Raw genomic sequence first — 15,225 nt, 5'->3', positions numbered from 1 at the left:
ACAACCAAAAAACAGCTGGAGTGCTTTGATTACTGAGCCCTTCAACACCTTGAAACAAGCATGGCATTGGAGAGTCACATTTGAGCTTTGCTCTCGGATTACCATTTTCAACCATCACCTCTCGACAGAACGTAAAAATCTGTTTACAATCTTTATGGTAAGGTGTCGAAGCCATCTATAGTTGCACACAACGTTTGAAAAAGTTTTTGACAAGTTTTTACAGGTGATCTACCGGCGAGATTATTGGGGAGGATTTATCGTCAATGTAGTATTTTGAACAGCTTACGGCGTAAAGTAATTAATTAAGGTGCGGGCTTGGTCTTAGCTTTTTCTTGCTGGTGTAATTCAAGGTTTGTCTCAAACAACGTGTTTTCTTGTTTTATTTGCTAACTTATGCGGTGATTTTAACAAAGTTAACATTGCAGTATTTTGTTTTGCTTTTCATTCAGATGAGCGACATGCATGCTTCGGGAACAGCTCGCAATTTACGATGTGCTACGAAGCCGAACGAAGTGCCCCGAGAACTCGGCATCTGTTGCGAGAAGTGTAACAGCCGTTTGGTGGAACTCAAGCGACAGGTCATGCGACTGATTTTGCCTGAAATTCAAGGTGTTATTCAGAGCCAGAAAAAGACCAAAAATTCGGTAGGTTTATATTTGTTTACTTTTGCAATGGACAAGCTCTGCGGGGCAAAATTTCAGAGCGTTATCCCTGGGCTGGTTGGTAGAAATTTTAATTGAATTTTCGTTGATTACGCGCGTCAGGCTTGTTAGCGTCTGCAATGAGGTGAGAAAAACTAATTTGGAATCACTCCTTGCAGTGAAGAATGCTTAATTATTTCACGACCTCCACTAGTTTCAATTATCGTCAATTTGGACAAGAATGTCAACCGCGAAAACCATTTCGCAGAGGAATCGATTTCTGCCAAAACCAGGAAATGTTCAAATGTTTTTTTTTCCGTTGCTGAAGCAAGAACTCTCACGAGGACCGAAAATTGTACTTTGTACCTACGAAATTATGTTCAACAAATTTTTAAAAATGCTTCTGTTTTTTCGTGATAAAAACAAATTCTTAAAATTGCACCTGATGTGTATAAAAACGCGTTGCTCCAAAAGTTTCTTTAAAAAACTCTAATTTTTGAATTACCTCCTGCGGGCATTTAATAGAAACCAATGTGATTATGTTCTGTACATTTATTCAGCTTCTCGAAAAGAGGAAATGCAGCTTAATTTGTGCTCAAAAATCATTCTTATAGCTTCTCTTTATGAGGTTAACTCGATGATTAATTGGAGGCGGAAAACAGAAATATTATCGCAAATTGTTGTTCACCTCCTACTTGTTTTCGGCAAAAGCCTTTGAAAATCAAATGGCGGATCAGTAACTGTTAGAACTCTGTCTTGCTCCGATATCTAATGTACTTACAACATTGCCTTTCATTCATTTTTCAGCCTTATTAATAAGGTATTGCTATGCTAAAAATGATTTTTATAAACGAGATAAGGAAATAATCAACATTTTAACAATTACGATTATTCGTCTCCTCAGCAGGAATTTTAAAGAAAATATTTGCATATTTGCCGAGGCGTGACCTTAAAAAACTTCATGAATTTTTAAAGTCTATTTCTTGTCAATGCTTTGCTGACCATGGAAAAAAAACTGTTATATTCTCTTATCTATATGAAAAGATAGAGTGATATAATTTGTACAAGACGTGGTGCCCTTTATTTATTTATTTATTTTTTTTTAACCAAAAAAATCCTCAACAATTCTGAGCGCATTGTAAGGTGCATTCAACCCTTAGAGGGAATGACAATGATGGCGGAATGAACAAAAGCTGGATGCCGAAGATAGAGAGTTATTGAAAGATCGATTGTTTGTGTCATCTCAAAATGGCGGCGATGATTCCGTTTATGCATCTCGCAGCGATTTTATTTAAAAAAATGCACTTCGGAATTTCTCGCACACTTGAAAACAGCCAAATCTCTTTAATAGTGGGTGGGGTGCCTCAGGAAGGGGGTTAAATTAAGACGTGAATTGACCACTTTCCGTTAGCGAAAGAACGAAGAGAATTCTTTTACATTCCAGCGGAAGTAGTGCTACGATGTGACCATCAGCTCCCTGTTGGATCCAGAGCTCAGTTGACAGAGCATGCGCAAGCGCAGCGCGGTCGCACCGCCGTCAAAGACTGCTATGATCTTCAACTCCTGTCTTTAAGTTTCCGCTATCAAAGATACGAAAAGATGATCTCATATATTCTATAATCTTCAGTTCGAAGATCTCCAGGGGCCCGTTTCTTGAAACTTTACGGGCCATTTTCGGGTGTCACCATTCCCTCTGTATCTCAAGAACGGAGACGATTTAAGTCGTCAAACTTCACTGTCATTTTGCTTTTTCAGTACCTTGAAAACGTGTCAAAAGATCGGCTTTACAAAACAAGCGGTTGGCAGTTTCACAAATGGTTTTTCGGGCCCGAAACGTTTTCGGGACTTTCGAAAAACAAGCACCAGGTTCGATTCCCGGAAGCACGAACATCACCTGTCTGGCGAGTTTTTTCGGTTCTCTACTCTGTTCACAGACCTTTAATTTTTCTCTGTTTTTTTCCCTCTCAAGATAATCAACGTATGTTGTGTCTCCATTTAAGGAGACCACTCGTGTTTGAAGTCTTACTGAAGCTTTTGCCCGGGCTTTAACGCTCACCGGTCTCCTGTAGCATTGTACCAGTAATAGAAATGTTATATAGCGACTCCAGTTTATAAATACATGCTCTCCCTTAGTTGTTTACCGGGGTTAGCAACTACTATCTCCTTTAACGATGTCTTCGTCCCCTTAAATCGTTCCCTTCCAAGGAGGAACACTCACATATTTTACTCTGTCTAACGCCAGACGATTTTACCCGTTAATGGTGGCTGTTTCATGGGTGAAAAGGGTCACTGATATAGAAAATGAGAGAATGCCCCAGAGTGTGCCACGTGGATCTACAGTTGTAGTTGAACGGCCTTGCTCGCACCAGTGTCCTATCACTAACCGAACTACTGTCAGAAAAACTGAATATTCTGACGGCATGATGTAGAGGGAGGGCGGGAGGCTCGGTGGCCTAACAGTTAGCGTGCTGGACTCCAGTCTAGCACTCCGGTCCGGGTTCGAGCCCTGGCCGGGTCATTGTCATGTGTTCTTGGGAAAGACACTTTACTCTCACGGTGCCACGAGGACCGGCAAGTTTAATGCTGGGAGTAGCCCTGCGATGGACTAGCATCACATCCAGGGGGGAGTAGAAGTACTCCTAATCGCTTCGTGCTAAAGTAATCGGAGATAAGCGCCGTCCTGATGGGCCATCAGGTTCGAAGCAGACTTTACCTTTATGATATAGAAGACCGTGGATAATCTTGGGATTGGGATTGATCGGAAGTATTTAAGCAGAGTTTGTCATTCTACGTCAGTCGATCGCTGCTCCTTCATATTTTTTTCCTTAAGTTTTAGTTGTGCGATGCTATTCTCTATTTTTCTTTAATGTTAAGTACCCTTTCCTCGGGGTCTGGTGCTGGTGATTTAGATGAGGAATCCCTTTCCTCGTAATTTTTGGCCACTGTTAAAGGGAGGCTTTTATTGGTTTTTCGTATTTGGCGTGGCACAATTCGTTTTAATTTTATTCTCGTGTAAGTTAGCTCAGTATAATGTTAATGCGTTGTATACCTAATGTCGCGTTGAGCAGTGGAATGATTGACACATCCGTAATAATGTTGTAGTGAAGTCAGAACTGATATGGGTTTTCTGACTTTCGAGTGACATGGGAACGAGACAGTCAGAAAGTATATATTTTTCTTTTAACTTTCAATTCTCCAACTGTCGGATACAGTTTTAGTAGATTCCCACAAGCACACTGCCTTTAATTTCGTGACGTTACCGATAAGTTGTCGTGTTACGCCGGAAGGTACATATAGTTTGTACATTCGTGGGCACATTGAAAGCCCGAGGCTTGTGGAAACTTGAAAAGAAAGTACTATTTAAATCGATGCAACAGCGATGAGAAACCCGATGGGTAAGAAGAAGATAACAGGTTTTCCGTTTGCAAAGCTTGCTACAGTTGAATTCGAAAGCCCATGCAGTCTGTGATAACCTGTGATCTGAGCTGGATTTGGAGCAGAGCATTAACCTGCCCAATCCACTATGCCACGAATGTGCACAATTTAAATAGTCTCTCACGGTAGAATTGAATTCACCAAAATATCACAGCCATCGTGTCTCGACCGAGTTCCTGTTCCAACTGTTTCTCCAACTGCGAAACCCAGTTGTTGCGACACTGGACGCCGGCTTTGTGAAAACGACACTGTTCACTGAAGCGGCATACTTCTAGACCGCAAAGTTTGTTTCTTTAAAAGGCTTCTTTATGTCCATATGTTTTTGCGTTGTGGTTTTATTTCACCGTGACAGATGTTTTTTATAGGAAAGATGGATGATTCACTGGTTCAAATAACAGCCGTCTAAACAGCTGAGCGGCACTTTACTGGGATGCTGTTAATTATGCCGTACAAGGTGGTTCTAACTTTCGAATCTGAAGATAAAATCCTGGAGTGTGACCATTTAAACGAAAGCTACTGAGGATTTCTTTACTGTGGTGTGGTTTACTATGTTTTACAAGATGCTTCTAACTTTCTTGTTTGTGGAAAAAATTCGAAAGTCTGACCGTTCAAATGAAAACTCCTGAGCAGTACCTCTCCTTTGGTGCTGTTTATTATGCTGTACAAGGCCTAGGTAGTTGCGCATTCTCGTTTAACCATCGTGAAATGCAGCGCGGTTAACAGACATTTGCAGCCAATTTCGACTGCTCTTTCGCAAATTGACGCACTGTTTGATCCATGCAGCCCACGCAAACTTTCAATTACAAGGTGTGCAAATGCCACACCGTGTTTAAGGAGTTGTTTCTGCAACTCGTAACAAGACTAAACGTGTTCTTGTGGACATAATAACATACCTAAAATCAGAACTGAAAAAAAAAACAACCTATCTTCGTGCTAAATTGAGAGACATTGCTTAACTCGATATGCTTTAGGAACACGGCCGGTCGCTTTGGAGTTAGCTGGAGTTAAAATTGGAAACAAAAAATACCCTAATTTACTCTATTCTTGAATTCAAGGGAAAAAATACTTCCACAGTAGCAAATGGAGATAATTTAACAGGTTTCCCGGGTTATATTTGATTTTATAGGTTGGAAGACTAGTTTGTCGCCTAGCCAATAATGAAAAACGAATATCCAGTTTGCGATTTGAAAAATTCGTGGTAACGACACATTTGTTTTTCTTATAACATGAAGGGAAATGTCTTGAAGCGAACTAATATAATTTATTTGTATTTTTACACAAAATCGTATGGAATCTTGTTAATATTGTTTTGGAGCAACTGTTAAACATTCAATATTTGCAAGAAAAGTGAAGAGACTTGCTCTCGTTTTCGGTTAGCCGATATCCTAAACTTAGAACCGAAAATAGTAATGTTTGTTAAACAGATATTGTATGCATATGGTAGTCTACGTGCTCTGTTTGTGTGAATTCGCCTAAAAATATTGTCAATCCTTATATTGTGCTTGCCTGCGCGAGCAATTTATAAAAATACTTCATGCGATATTAATAGGCGTTTCCAGATAAAGTTAATGACAACGATTGAAAAGTGACTGCAACTCTCTTGACTTCTGTGTGCTTAGCACATAAGACATCCTAATGTATCTTTTCTCTTTTGCCCAAATTCAAACAGGAAATGACTGTGCGAAAATTACAGGATAAAGTAATTTGGAAGTATTATTTTTCGAACTTCAAAAAGGCTCAAGGCCGAAATGGATGAGTCGAGGTATCCCATTTCTTCGATTGAAGAATATTGCCCTTCGCTTTTCGCCATATTCCGGTTTCTGGTTCAAGTCATATCAATTAACAACTATGACAAATTTTGACTCCACGATAGTTTATTTGAAAGTCCCATTAGATCTTAAAACATCGGTTTCACCTCAAATCGACCGAACATTGTGGGAACCCTATCGAATTCTTGATTCTTAGATCGCACGTGCCAGCTTCCCATTCTATTTATCTATGGCTTTTAGGCTTTGAAAGATCGACTGATAACTAATGAATCACTCTTATTTAACTCCTATCTTGTTCATGCGGTTCCGAACATAGACACCTTTGTGACTAGCGCATAATCGAAGCCGTGAGACAACTCTGTTGCACAAGGCTAGCTGTTCTCTCGATTCGAGCCGTGCGTCAAGTGATTTTACCACTTACCCACTAATGGACTCCGAATCTTTTGTCGCCCTGCTAAAGAGGAGGCGATAATTATCTGCATAGATTAACAAAATCCTTTAAATCTAATTCCGATATTTAGCCGAAACCCATTATTCAGTGTTTTGTTTCTCAAGCGAATTTACGACCAGTTTTCCATGCCATAGGCTAAAGTGTGGTAAGCTCCTTACTTGAAAGGCTTAGAAGTATAGGAGGAGATTACCATACAACAGATCGCCGCGAATTTTCTTTAGATGTTGTTATCTGTGTGTTATCCTTCAAACAAAGCATTCATAAACAGACGGGTAAAAAGAAAATCTTTCAGCTGCTTGAAAATTCTTTGTGGCAGCATTAGCGTTCGCGTCAAACGATATTTTGCTTGTTATCCGAGAGCATGGCGTTTAGATTATAGTGCACTGCGATATGAATATAAGTAGCTCGGCACGAGGCAATTGTTTAAATTTAAGCACGTGATTTGCGCGCCTAGATTATTACAGGTCGCGATATACGCAGTTGCAAGTTCTTATGTTATTTCTGGAATTTAAAGCGTTTCGCGAGTTGAAATGGCGCTTAAAAACTATTCTTGGCGTAAAAATCAAAGCTTAGAAAACTGGCGAGCTTATGGAGGGAGTTTGGATAGGTTTGATCGAAATAACTGGCGCGAACGCGGTCTGTACGAAGATTTATCTAAGGCTACAAAGTGCGGGACATCGCAGGTTAGTGTCTTGAGTTTAATACTCGAAATATTAGAAAATTCCATAGTAGCCGAAACCGACCTAGATCAGTCTCTTTTGAAGGGACTTTACGCTTTGTCCTTCGTCCTACAATGGAAAATTACCCTAAATTTCAACCAAACGTTTGGAAATGGTATATACGGTTTACGATCTTTTGTACTAAAACATCTTACAAATCATTCGAATTTTTGGCCAAAAAAGACAGCTGAAAATTCTCACAAATGAGATCAATTGAGCTCTCACAAAAATCGAATTATCACCCCTAAAGATGCGAATTTCTTTTACAGACTATCTATTTCCATTAGAAACCAGAATTTGCCAAGCATTTCAAGAGGAAGTGGTTATTGATGAGTCAAAGGGACTCTATTTGAACAAAAGACAAATTGTGAAGTTTACGTACCTCTGCTTTAAAGGTTTTGACCGGTGGATAACTTAAAAGCATTTTAATGGAAGTAAAAAAAATGACATTGATTTTTGTATGAGAAAAGGACGCTTTTGCCCACGTTAATGAGCTTAAAAGGTTAATTTTCGCTTTTGCTAAACTTTAAGGAAGTCGGCAAAGATATTTAATTTCCCGATTAATAGTAATTGCAAGAAAGGACGGATGAAAATGCCCTTTAACTTATAGTTTCTTTTGAAGAGGACTCTCAACAAAACGCCTTAATTGCGTTTTGGCGCTAAGGATTAAAGGATTTGAATTTTCTTTGGCCATCTTGAAAGGTGTTTTTTCTCTTTGTTGTATAAACAAAAAGAATCTTGATGCCGCGAAGTTTGCGTGAGAGAGCGAAATTGAAGCTTGAAAGATCTTGCAGTATTTCGGAACCTCACAGTTATTATTTACTTTGAAAAAATGCTCCGATCATTTCAACACAGTAGGACATCATTCAATTGAAAAGCTATGTATAACTTACAACTTTTTGTACAACACAAAAAACGGGGGAAAAGTATAAAAAAATAGTTTAAATGAGTGAATTCGAACTGGAAAATAACATTGATAGAGTCTCGATATGAACCGATTGATTTTTTTTTGTTTTTTGTTTTTTTATTTCTTTCCAAATTGTGAGCATTTTTGTTGATCAATCAGCCCGAATAAGTTAAAATATACGACGGTCTGTGGTTATTGTATAACGCCACATGCGCTGGCCGGTCTTGATAAATTATCATATCACAGACAAAATGCGTTGCTGGATATCGGCGTCAAGTTGTCGCGCGGGGTTGCATTATAGTCGATATTCCGGCTTCTGCGAATAGAACATGGCATATTAAGCATATTTAAGGCCTTTTGTGTGAACGACGTTCAACTAACAATGTTTGTGTTTTAGTCAGACAATGAGGGCGTCACAAGTCTTTTGCTCTCGTTGGTTGGAACCACCCCCTATGGCTTGAGATAAAGTGTACACATAACAGAATTAAGCTGTTCATTTGGTTCAAATACAAGGTCATCTGTGTGGATTAATTTGCGGTTCTTCGATGTCTTTACTTTGACAAATTTCGTGTGTTTTTCCTGGGTGATGATCGCCAATTAGTTTCTTATTTTGACATCACTACGTGACCAAATAGAAATGAGTATACAAACGTAGTAGCGTTATACATCGAATTCTTCTCGCCGAATCATCCACTTTCTTCTGGGAGAAATTACCACTCGATCCTGGCTATTGGCTGGTATGATGTTCGAAGAACGCGTTTAAACCTTTTATTCACATCTTCCACTAACTTGATCAAAAATAGTTTCGTTTCTTGCAAAGAAATATTCAGCAAAAAAATTTAATTTTCCGTGCAGTTTGGAAATGCTTTGGTGATTTTGGTTTACCGCAGCTTCTATAGCTAAACATCGCAACATGTTCACGCCCTAAATTGGAATTGCTTCTTTTCTTGCACACTTCCTACTATTAAAAGTCTTAATCGTCTCGAAGCCCTTCAGAAAAATTGCTTTTCATTGGAAAACTGCCCTAGCTTTTGAAGTTTTCTTTTAATTTTGTCTCTAGTAATTATCTTTTGTTGCCTCTTCTGCTTCCTTCTTCTATCTTGTCACGCTTACTGAAAGCAGTAACTATATGTTTATCGGTTCCCACGCTTTTGGGGAAACTTAAACAGCGATGTTACAAGTTTGCAACAAGTAAAACGTGGTGTGGCGGCTTGAATTTACAATTCATTGCCAAAAAAACCTCAGTTTTTGTATATATTATTATTCTTATAAACTACGCTGTTCATTTCTTTACAACTGCTATATGACTAACTTTTAGGTGTTGTGATTGTTTTGAACTCTAACTATACTTTGTATATATATAATTTATTATTTTATTTATTTATTTATTTATTTATTTATTTATTTATTTATTCTTGTAAGATTGTTACATACTGAGCACATTTTGGCTCTTTTGACCAAATATAAGCCTCTAGCTTCGGAAATTCTAGTTATGTAACTATAAATTATGTGCTTGGTCACGATGAATAAACTTGAAACTTGATTCAGTTATTGTACAGAGATAAAGGTGGCCGAAAAGAGAGGTTTTCTGGCATCTGATAAAAGCCGGCAATTTGCATTATCTTGAAGATGTCAAAAATCAACGAGGTTTGTTTGATTGTAGCTTATTTCTTGCCTGAAATCTACAGATATCCCGCAACTTGTCAAGCGAGAGTGAGACTAGTCCGAGAATAAGAGAACTTTCATGCTTTCAGGACAAGCACTGACCAACGATGCTGAAATCTCTATTCTCGGAACTTTGAAGTACGAAATCTTCACATTGCGGACGTCAATGTGGACAAAATCGAGGAAAACTATGACTTTTTGCATAGTTTCCTTTCAATTGCTCAGTTCAACTCCGGATTTCGTCAACGTTTTTCGCAGAGGATCAAGCCAAAGGTCAACTTTAGTGTTTGAAGCTCATAGATTTCGCTCATTGCCTATTGAGGACACCTGCAGCGAGAAAGAAAAAGTGAAAGTTGCTGTGCTAAAAGACTGATAAGATGAACGTGCATTTAAGAACAAATGAGAAACAAAATGAAACGAACTGCGAAGAATTGGAGTAGTTTTAAAGGCCACCTGAGCGTTCCACCCTGTATTTTCATTGTTCAAAAAGTGTTTGAAATTTCAATGCGCTTTTAAACTGATTTATAACCTTTAAGCTTACTTTGTTAGCACTGAATTAATGCTATTTAATCTCCAAGTTAGCTATTATCCATCTTAAGACATTTGCTCACAAAAGCATAAATTTTGCCTTTAGCTTTTTGCGCATTTTTCCGGTTTCACAACGCTTTTGTGTGCACCTTGAGCGATGGAGTGAAAGGATCATATTACTTTCGCTCTCTCGGTTTTTTTAAATGGCAATATTGGCGAAGCCAGAGTGGTGACTAGTTCCTTCCTAGCATCACACCCACAGAAGAAAACAATCTAAAATATCGATTGCCTAAAGTGAAAGAGACTTATCTCTTGAGTACCGGTTATAGAGGCACGTGTGTGTAAGACGAATGTATCAGTTGTCTTCGCTTATTTCCTAGTAGGTCTTGACAATTATCGACAGCTATTGCTTAATCTTAAATTCAAACATAAACATGTCTTGTTTGAAAAACACGTGATCGATTATATAAACTGAGTGTTTCGGTAAAAAGTGTACTGATCAAAGCTTCCATTTATCTACCGTGCCTTCCGCATACAGAATAGCTTAGGCCCAGGACAAACGTCGAACTTTACATGAGACGAACTAAATAGAACCAATTAAGTTCATGAAAAAATCGACGTTTGACTCAATTAAGGTTCTTTTGTATTCTAGAGAAAAGGGCGTTGCCCTTCTTGCATTTGCGTAAGTCGCTCGGTACTCTCCCGAAATCCGAAATTTTTCTTTCGAAATAGGGAATCTTACGGTGAAAAGATGTTTTGTTTTTTCCTTAAATTTGTCGGTTTTTGTAAATTGCTAACTGGTTGTGTCCTGTCAGTTGAAATTCTTTATCACGTTCTGTTAAGTTTGAATTGTTCCTTTCTAGATCATTTGAGTAGGGCGCCTGTAAACAGTTAACTAGTTCCATTGCCCCTAAAAACAAGTGCTTTTTTTTCAGAGACGTTACTCGGGTGAAGGTCAATTGATGTCAAGTTCTTCACGAATTACAAGCACGCAACTTGCCCTTTGCCCGCAAATTTTACAGTCTTAAATCACCAACGGCTTGATATATTTGTTTCTTTCCTTGAAACGTTGACAAAATGGCGAGTAGATTTGCGTTGGTACGTTTGCTGATCGGTGGAAAATCTCGCGCCACATTTTCAGCCAATCAGATGCGAAAACAAAACTAATTGTCACTTGACATCACGATTGGCCCATTTGTTTTCTTCTCCTGTTTTGATTGGCCAAATTTGCTCGAAGGCGAGACCTGACTGTTGTTTTAGTTGGTGTTATTTTGCTTGCATGTCGTTCTTAAGGATGGTTCCAAAGAGTCGGTGACAAGCGTAATGATATTTGATTTATCAGCATGGCAGGTAATTGTTCTCAAGTGTGTGTTCATTAGATCTTGTCGTCTCTTAGAACAGGAGTGTTTTCTAGCTTGTTTTGTAAGATTGCAATATTTCTCGGGGAGTTTTGACCTATCGAGTAAGTTCATATGAGGCTCTTCTCTCCCTCAAGTACTATCTTCTTAATATGCTCCGCCTAACAGTCTCTTGACAAAAAACAGGAAACCAAGCGTTAAATAAATCCATTTAAAGCGCTTACGTTAGAAGAACACTTGAGTTGTCTTGTTGAAAGCATAAAGTAACGTAGTTTGGCCTCAGGAAACGGGAGTCCACAATAACAAAAATATTTACTTTGGCTACTACGATTGGATTTGAAAGCGAGTTGGTTAAGGACGCCCCAGTCTGCGAGGTACCCTCTACTTTAAGGTAAATGAAACATAATTTTTTACATCTAATGGTTTTTTCTGAATATTTTGTTCAAAGAACTATCAGATTTATTGTTAAGCGAGCCGCTGCAAAGATATCGCCATGTCTGCTTCCATAAGATTCTTACAGTGTGAACTTCCCCTTTGTGAAAGATCGGACTCGTGTACACTGTATTTAAACAACGCTTAAGATACGGATCAAAGAAATTATGCTAAATTAAGCTAAGATCAACTTTGTTTGTTGTCCTGTCAAAGTTTGGCACAATTTCCTGTTTTGACTGGCCCTACTGTGGGAAGGGACCTACTTTAAGAACTTCGTAGGCTGAAGGCTGAAGTTCGTTACGCTTTTACGCAGTGAAAACGTCTTCCTTTTTCTATGTTCTATAACCGTTACATGGAAAAGTGTTATACTTTGATGGATATGGATGCAAAGGTTAATAGCTAAAATTGTCTTGCCTTTGTGGAGTTTTTGTGGTTTACCGTCGAAAAAAATCGCAGGCCGCGTTCTTTGTGTGGAGACAAAGGCAAACCTTGTTGATTTGATGAACATTTAAGACGATTTCCTACGGGGAAAAAACCTGCAACGAAAGCTTATGGTTATAGTTGTACGCTTTGACATAAAATGAGCGAAAACTAAGCTTTCTCTGAGCAGCCGAGAAACTAGAATAGATTGAAAGAATTAAGGAGAGTTATATTTAGCAAAGTTTGCTGGCTCTCTCTTCTCAAATTACAGTAAATTAGTTCTCTCCTATGAATCGCGGGATTTCTACACTTTTAGCACGTGAGCCTTTCTGAATGAGGTAATTTGCCCTAAATATCCTTTAGGGCAATTGTTCTCATTCTTAAATATAAAAGACCATCTCTTATTTGCGTCATTTGTAACTGTCGTTTTTAGTTGGACAATAGGAATTAAGGTTTGGCTATACCCTGCTACCTAATCAGAGGCGTAAAGTGTTTGTTACAGAGATCGTTAACGCGGCAGAAAGACAACCGTGTGCTATCGCGTGCGTACGCGAAGCAAATGTTGGAAGCGTTTTTTTAGCCCTCGGGGACTGTTTTAATTGATTGAAATTGTCAGTCAGAGTCTGTTGTCATCTCGTCCAAACGTTGTTATTAATTTTAGTGACATCAGAGGAGGTTCAAGGCGATTTAATGCATTCATGTTTAATGGTGTGTGCAGGAGTTGCGTGCGAAGTTTTTTCATGCATGGAGATGACGATTAAAGTCAGCATGACTTTAGAGAAAGTGACGGAAAATTCGTACGCCTCTGGCACTGGCAGGAATAGACGCCATTGAAAGGTAACAAAAATTGCAAAAATGCTAAAAAAGAAAAAACAACATGCTCGATTTTGCTTTTATGATTTTTAGTTTCTTAGCCCTACCTCTTTAAGTGTTTCTCTTCAAGGGCCACCGTTAACAACAAAACTTGTCAGTGAGGTTAACTATAAATCACGATTTTTAGCAGGCTTTTTTATACACATCACTAAAATTGCAAAAAAAGTGGAAAAAAGCCTGGCGCCAAAATCTGGTTACTTTTTCAGTTAGGCTCAATTGTCCTTCGTTGCGAATTTGAAACAATAGTTTTCGGTCAACAGAGTACTTTAAATACGTTTATCAATGTTAGGGCGGTTGCAGGCCTGTCTAACCTAGAATACTGTTATCCAACCACATTTAACAATCTGTTTTCAAATCGGCTTTTCTTGCCCTACAAAAAGTTCTCCGTTGCAAATCTAGAAACTTTGCCGGATTTCTCTCTTCGGAGAACGAAACAAGAGACTTCGCAGTGTGTGCACAAAATGGCCTGGTATTTTCACTTCGCGAGAAACCTGGAGTAACGATTTGTCAGGATTATATTGATTGATGAAAAGGGCAATACAGTCTTTATTTCAACACTCAGCCAAAAGTTTTTATCGACTGCAAAACGGTTGGGTATCATGAAGAAACTGAGCTATATAGAGCTTGTATCTTGTGTAAAAATTTTTCTCTTCAGGAATGTACAAGTTAAGTCACCAATTACTAATGATTAAAAGTTCTTTGTGACTCCTCCTGCGCACTTAGTATCGCTTGTTTCCGGTTCTTGGAGTCATTAGGTACGATTGCTTGGAGTGAAACCAAAGCAAAATTAAAATGACTATTAGCGAACTTTTTTAAGAGGTCACGCGATGCCTTAAAGGATTGAAAACGCCAAAATTCAACAACGCCGTTTAAGACTTTGGAGGTAAAAAACACCATGCACATGTTGAGTGAAATCTGTGCGGAAGAATCACGCGTTAAATTAATCTCGAGGTGATCTGTTGGCTTCCAAAGTAACTGATTGGTTGACTCGTTTCCGGTGATTGGCCACATGTCTGGGAGACATTTTTGTTGCTTTTGAGTTGGAATAATTAGCATGAATTAGGCGGAGCTTACCAGTCGCTATAATAATACTTACGCAACCAATTTTGGATGTCACAGATGAGTCAGCTCTACTAAAGGGCTTGAAAATAGGTTTTTTAGCGTTTTGTCTCCCAGGTTGTCTTTTAAACTTTCGCTTTTTTGGGGTTTTTTCATGCATTTTAAAACTGAGACAAAGATAATCACGGTGATAATGCTATAAAATGGATATAGGTATTTTGCAACCAATCTTAATCTCTAGAGGCGCAAATAACAGTTTTGCAATATACGATTGCTGATGGATGAACAAAAGGAGCCAATGAGAGACCTTTTGTTTTCGTCCACCAATATTACCGCGATTACGTGACGTGAAAGCCAGCTATAGTTTGTTTTATTATGTGAATACACTAATATCCGCTTAATTATTTAGCAAATTTTGTGTTGTACTACAGTGTCGGTCACAAATGTTGTAACACTGACGGAAATTCGACCCCTCTCCCCCTTTCAATGTTGATGTTTATGGTTTCGAATGCAAAAACCAACCGGTAAACGCAACATTGAAGGGATTGGGAGGGACAAAGGAGGGGTACGTTTTTAATAGCTCGGATGGGCTGTTCCTTGCTGTTCTAGCGAAGTGTTACAACTATTTATAACCCAAGTTGTAGACTGTTACTTCACTTAAGATTAAACTGATAGAGTTTGCAAAATTTAGCTTTCCTCAACATATATGAGAAGGCGATATCTCAGCGAGTATGGAATCATGAAAGTGAACGACGTTTTTAATTGTTTTTGAAAAGTAGCTGAGATCTTCTGTCGACAAAAAGAGTTTAAATATGCGGCCATTTTTGGCTCTGTAGCGTAAAATTACTCGTAAAATTACACCCAGGCTGAATGATTCGGTTAATGTGAAACAATTCAATCGTTTTTCTTCCATTTTTTTGCTGTATATATCAGCTTCTCAAATAACACAATTTGTCCGGCAAAGTTCC

General features: G+C 38.5%; 1 protein-coding gene across 10 annotated transcripts in view; it reads left to right on the top strand.

Annotated features, from left to right (window-relative positions):
- Positions 1–15,225, top strand: part of LOC138049406 (kinesin-like protein KIF26B) — a 70,946-nt gene that overhangs the window by 36,407 nt on the left and 19,314 nt on the right. For 5 of the 10 annotated variants that reach the window (XM_068895659.1, XM_068895662.1, XM_068895658.1 and 2 more), the window contains one exon: positions 450–644. In XM_068895659.1, the coding sequence (XP_068751760.1) occupies positions 450–644 (195 nt within the window). Of the gene's footprint in view, positions 1–327; positions 351–449; positions 645–6,826; positions 6,980–8,092; positions 8,660–11,373; positions 11,466–12,853; positions 13,163–15,225 lie in introns of those variants that run through there. The other 5 variants (XM_068895661.1, XM_068895663.1, XM_068895666.1 and 2 more) reach the window with 5 other exon arrangements.

The sequence above is a fragment of the Montipora capricornis genome, chromosome 5 (genome assembly GCF_036669925.1).
Source record: "Montipora capricornis isolate CH-2021 chromosome 5, ASM3666992v2, whole genome shotgun sequence".
NCBI classification, from domain to species: Eukaryota; Metazoa; Cnidaria; class Anthozoa; order Scleractinia; family Acroporidae; genus Montipora; species Montipora capricornis.
Note: the sequence above shows the minus strand (reverse complement) of the source record. Positions and strands in the feature narration are given on the sequence as shown.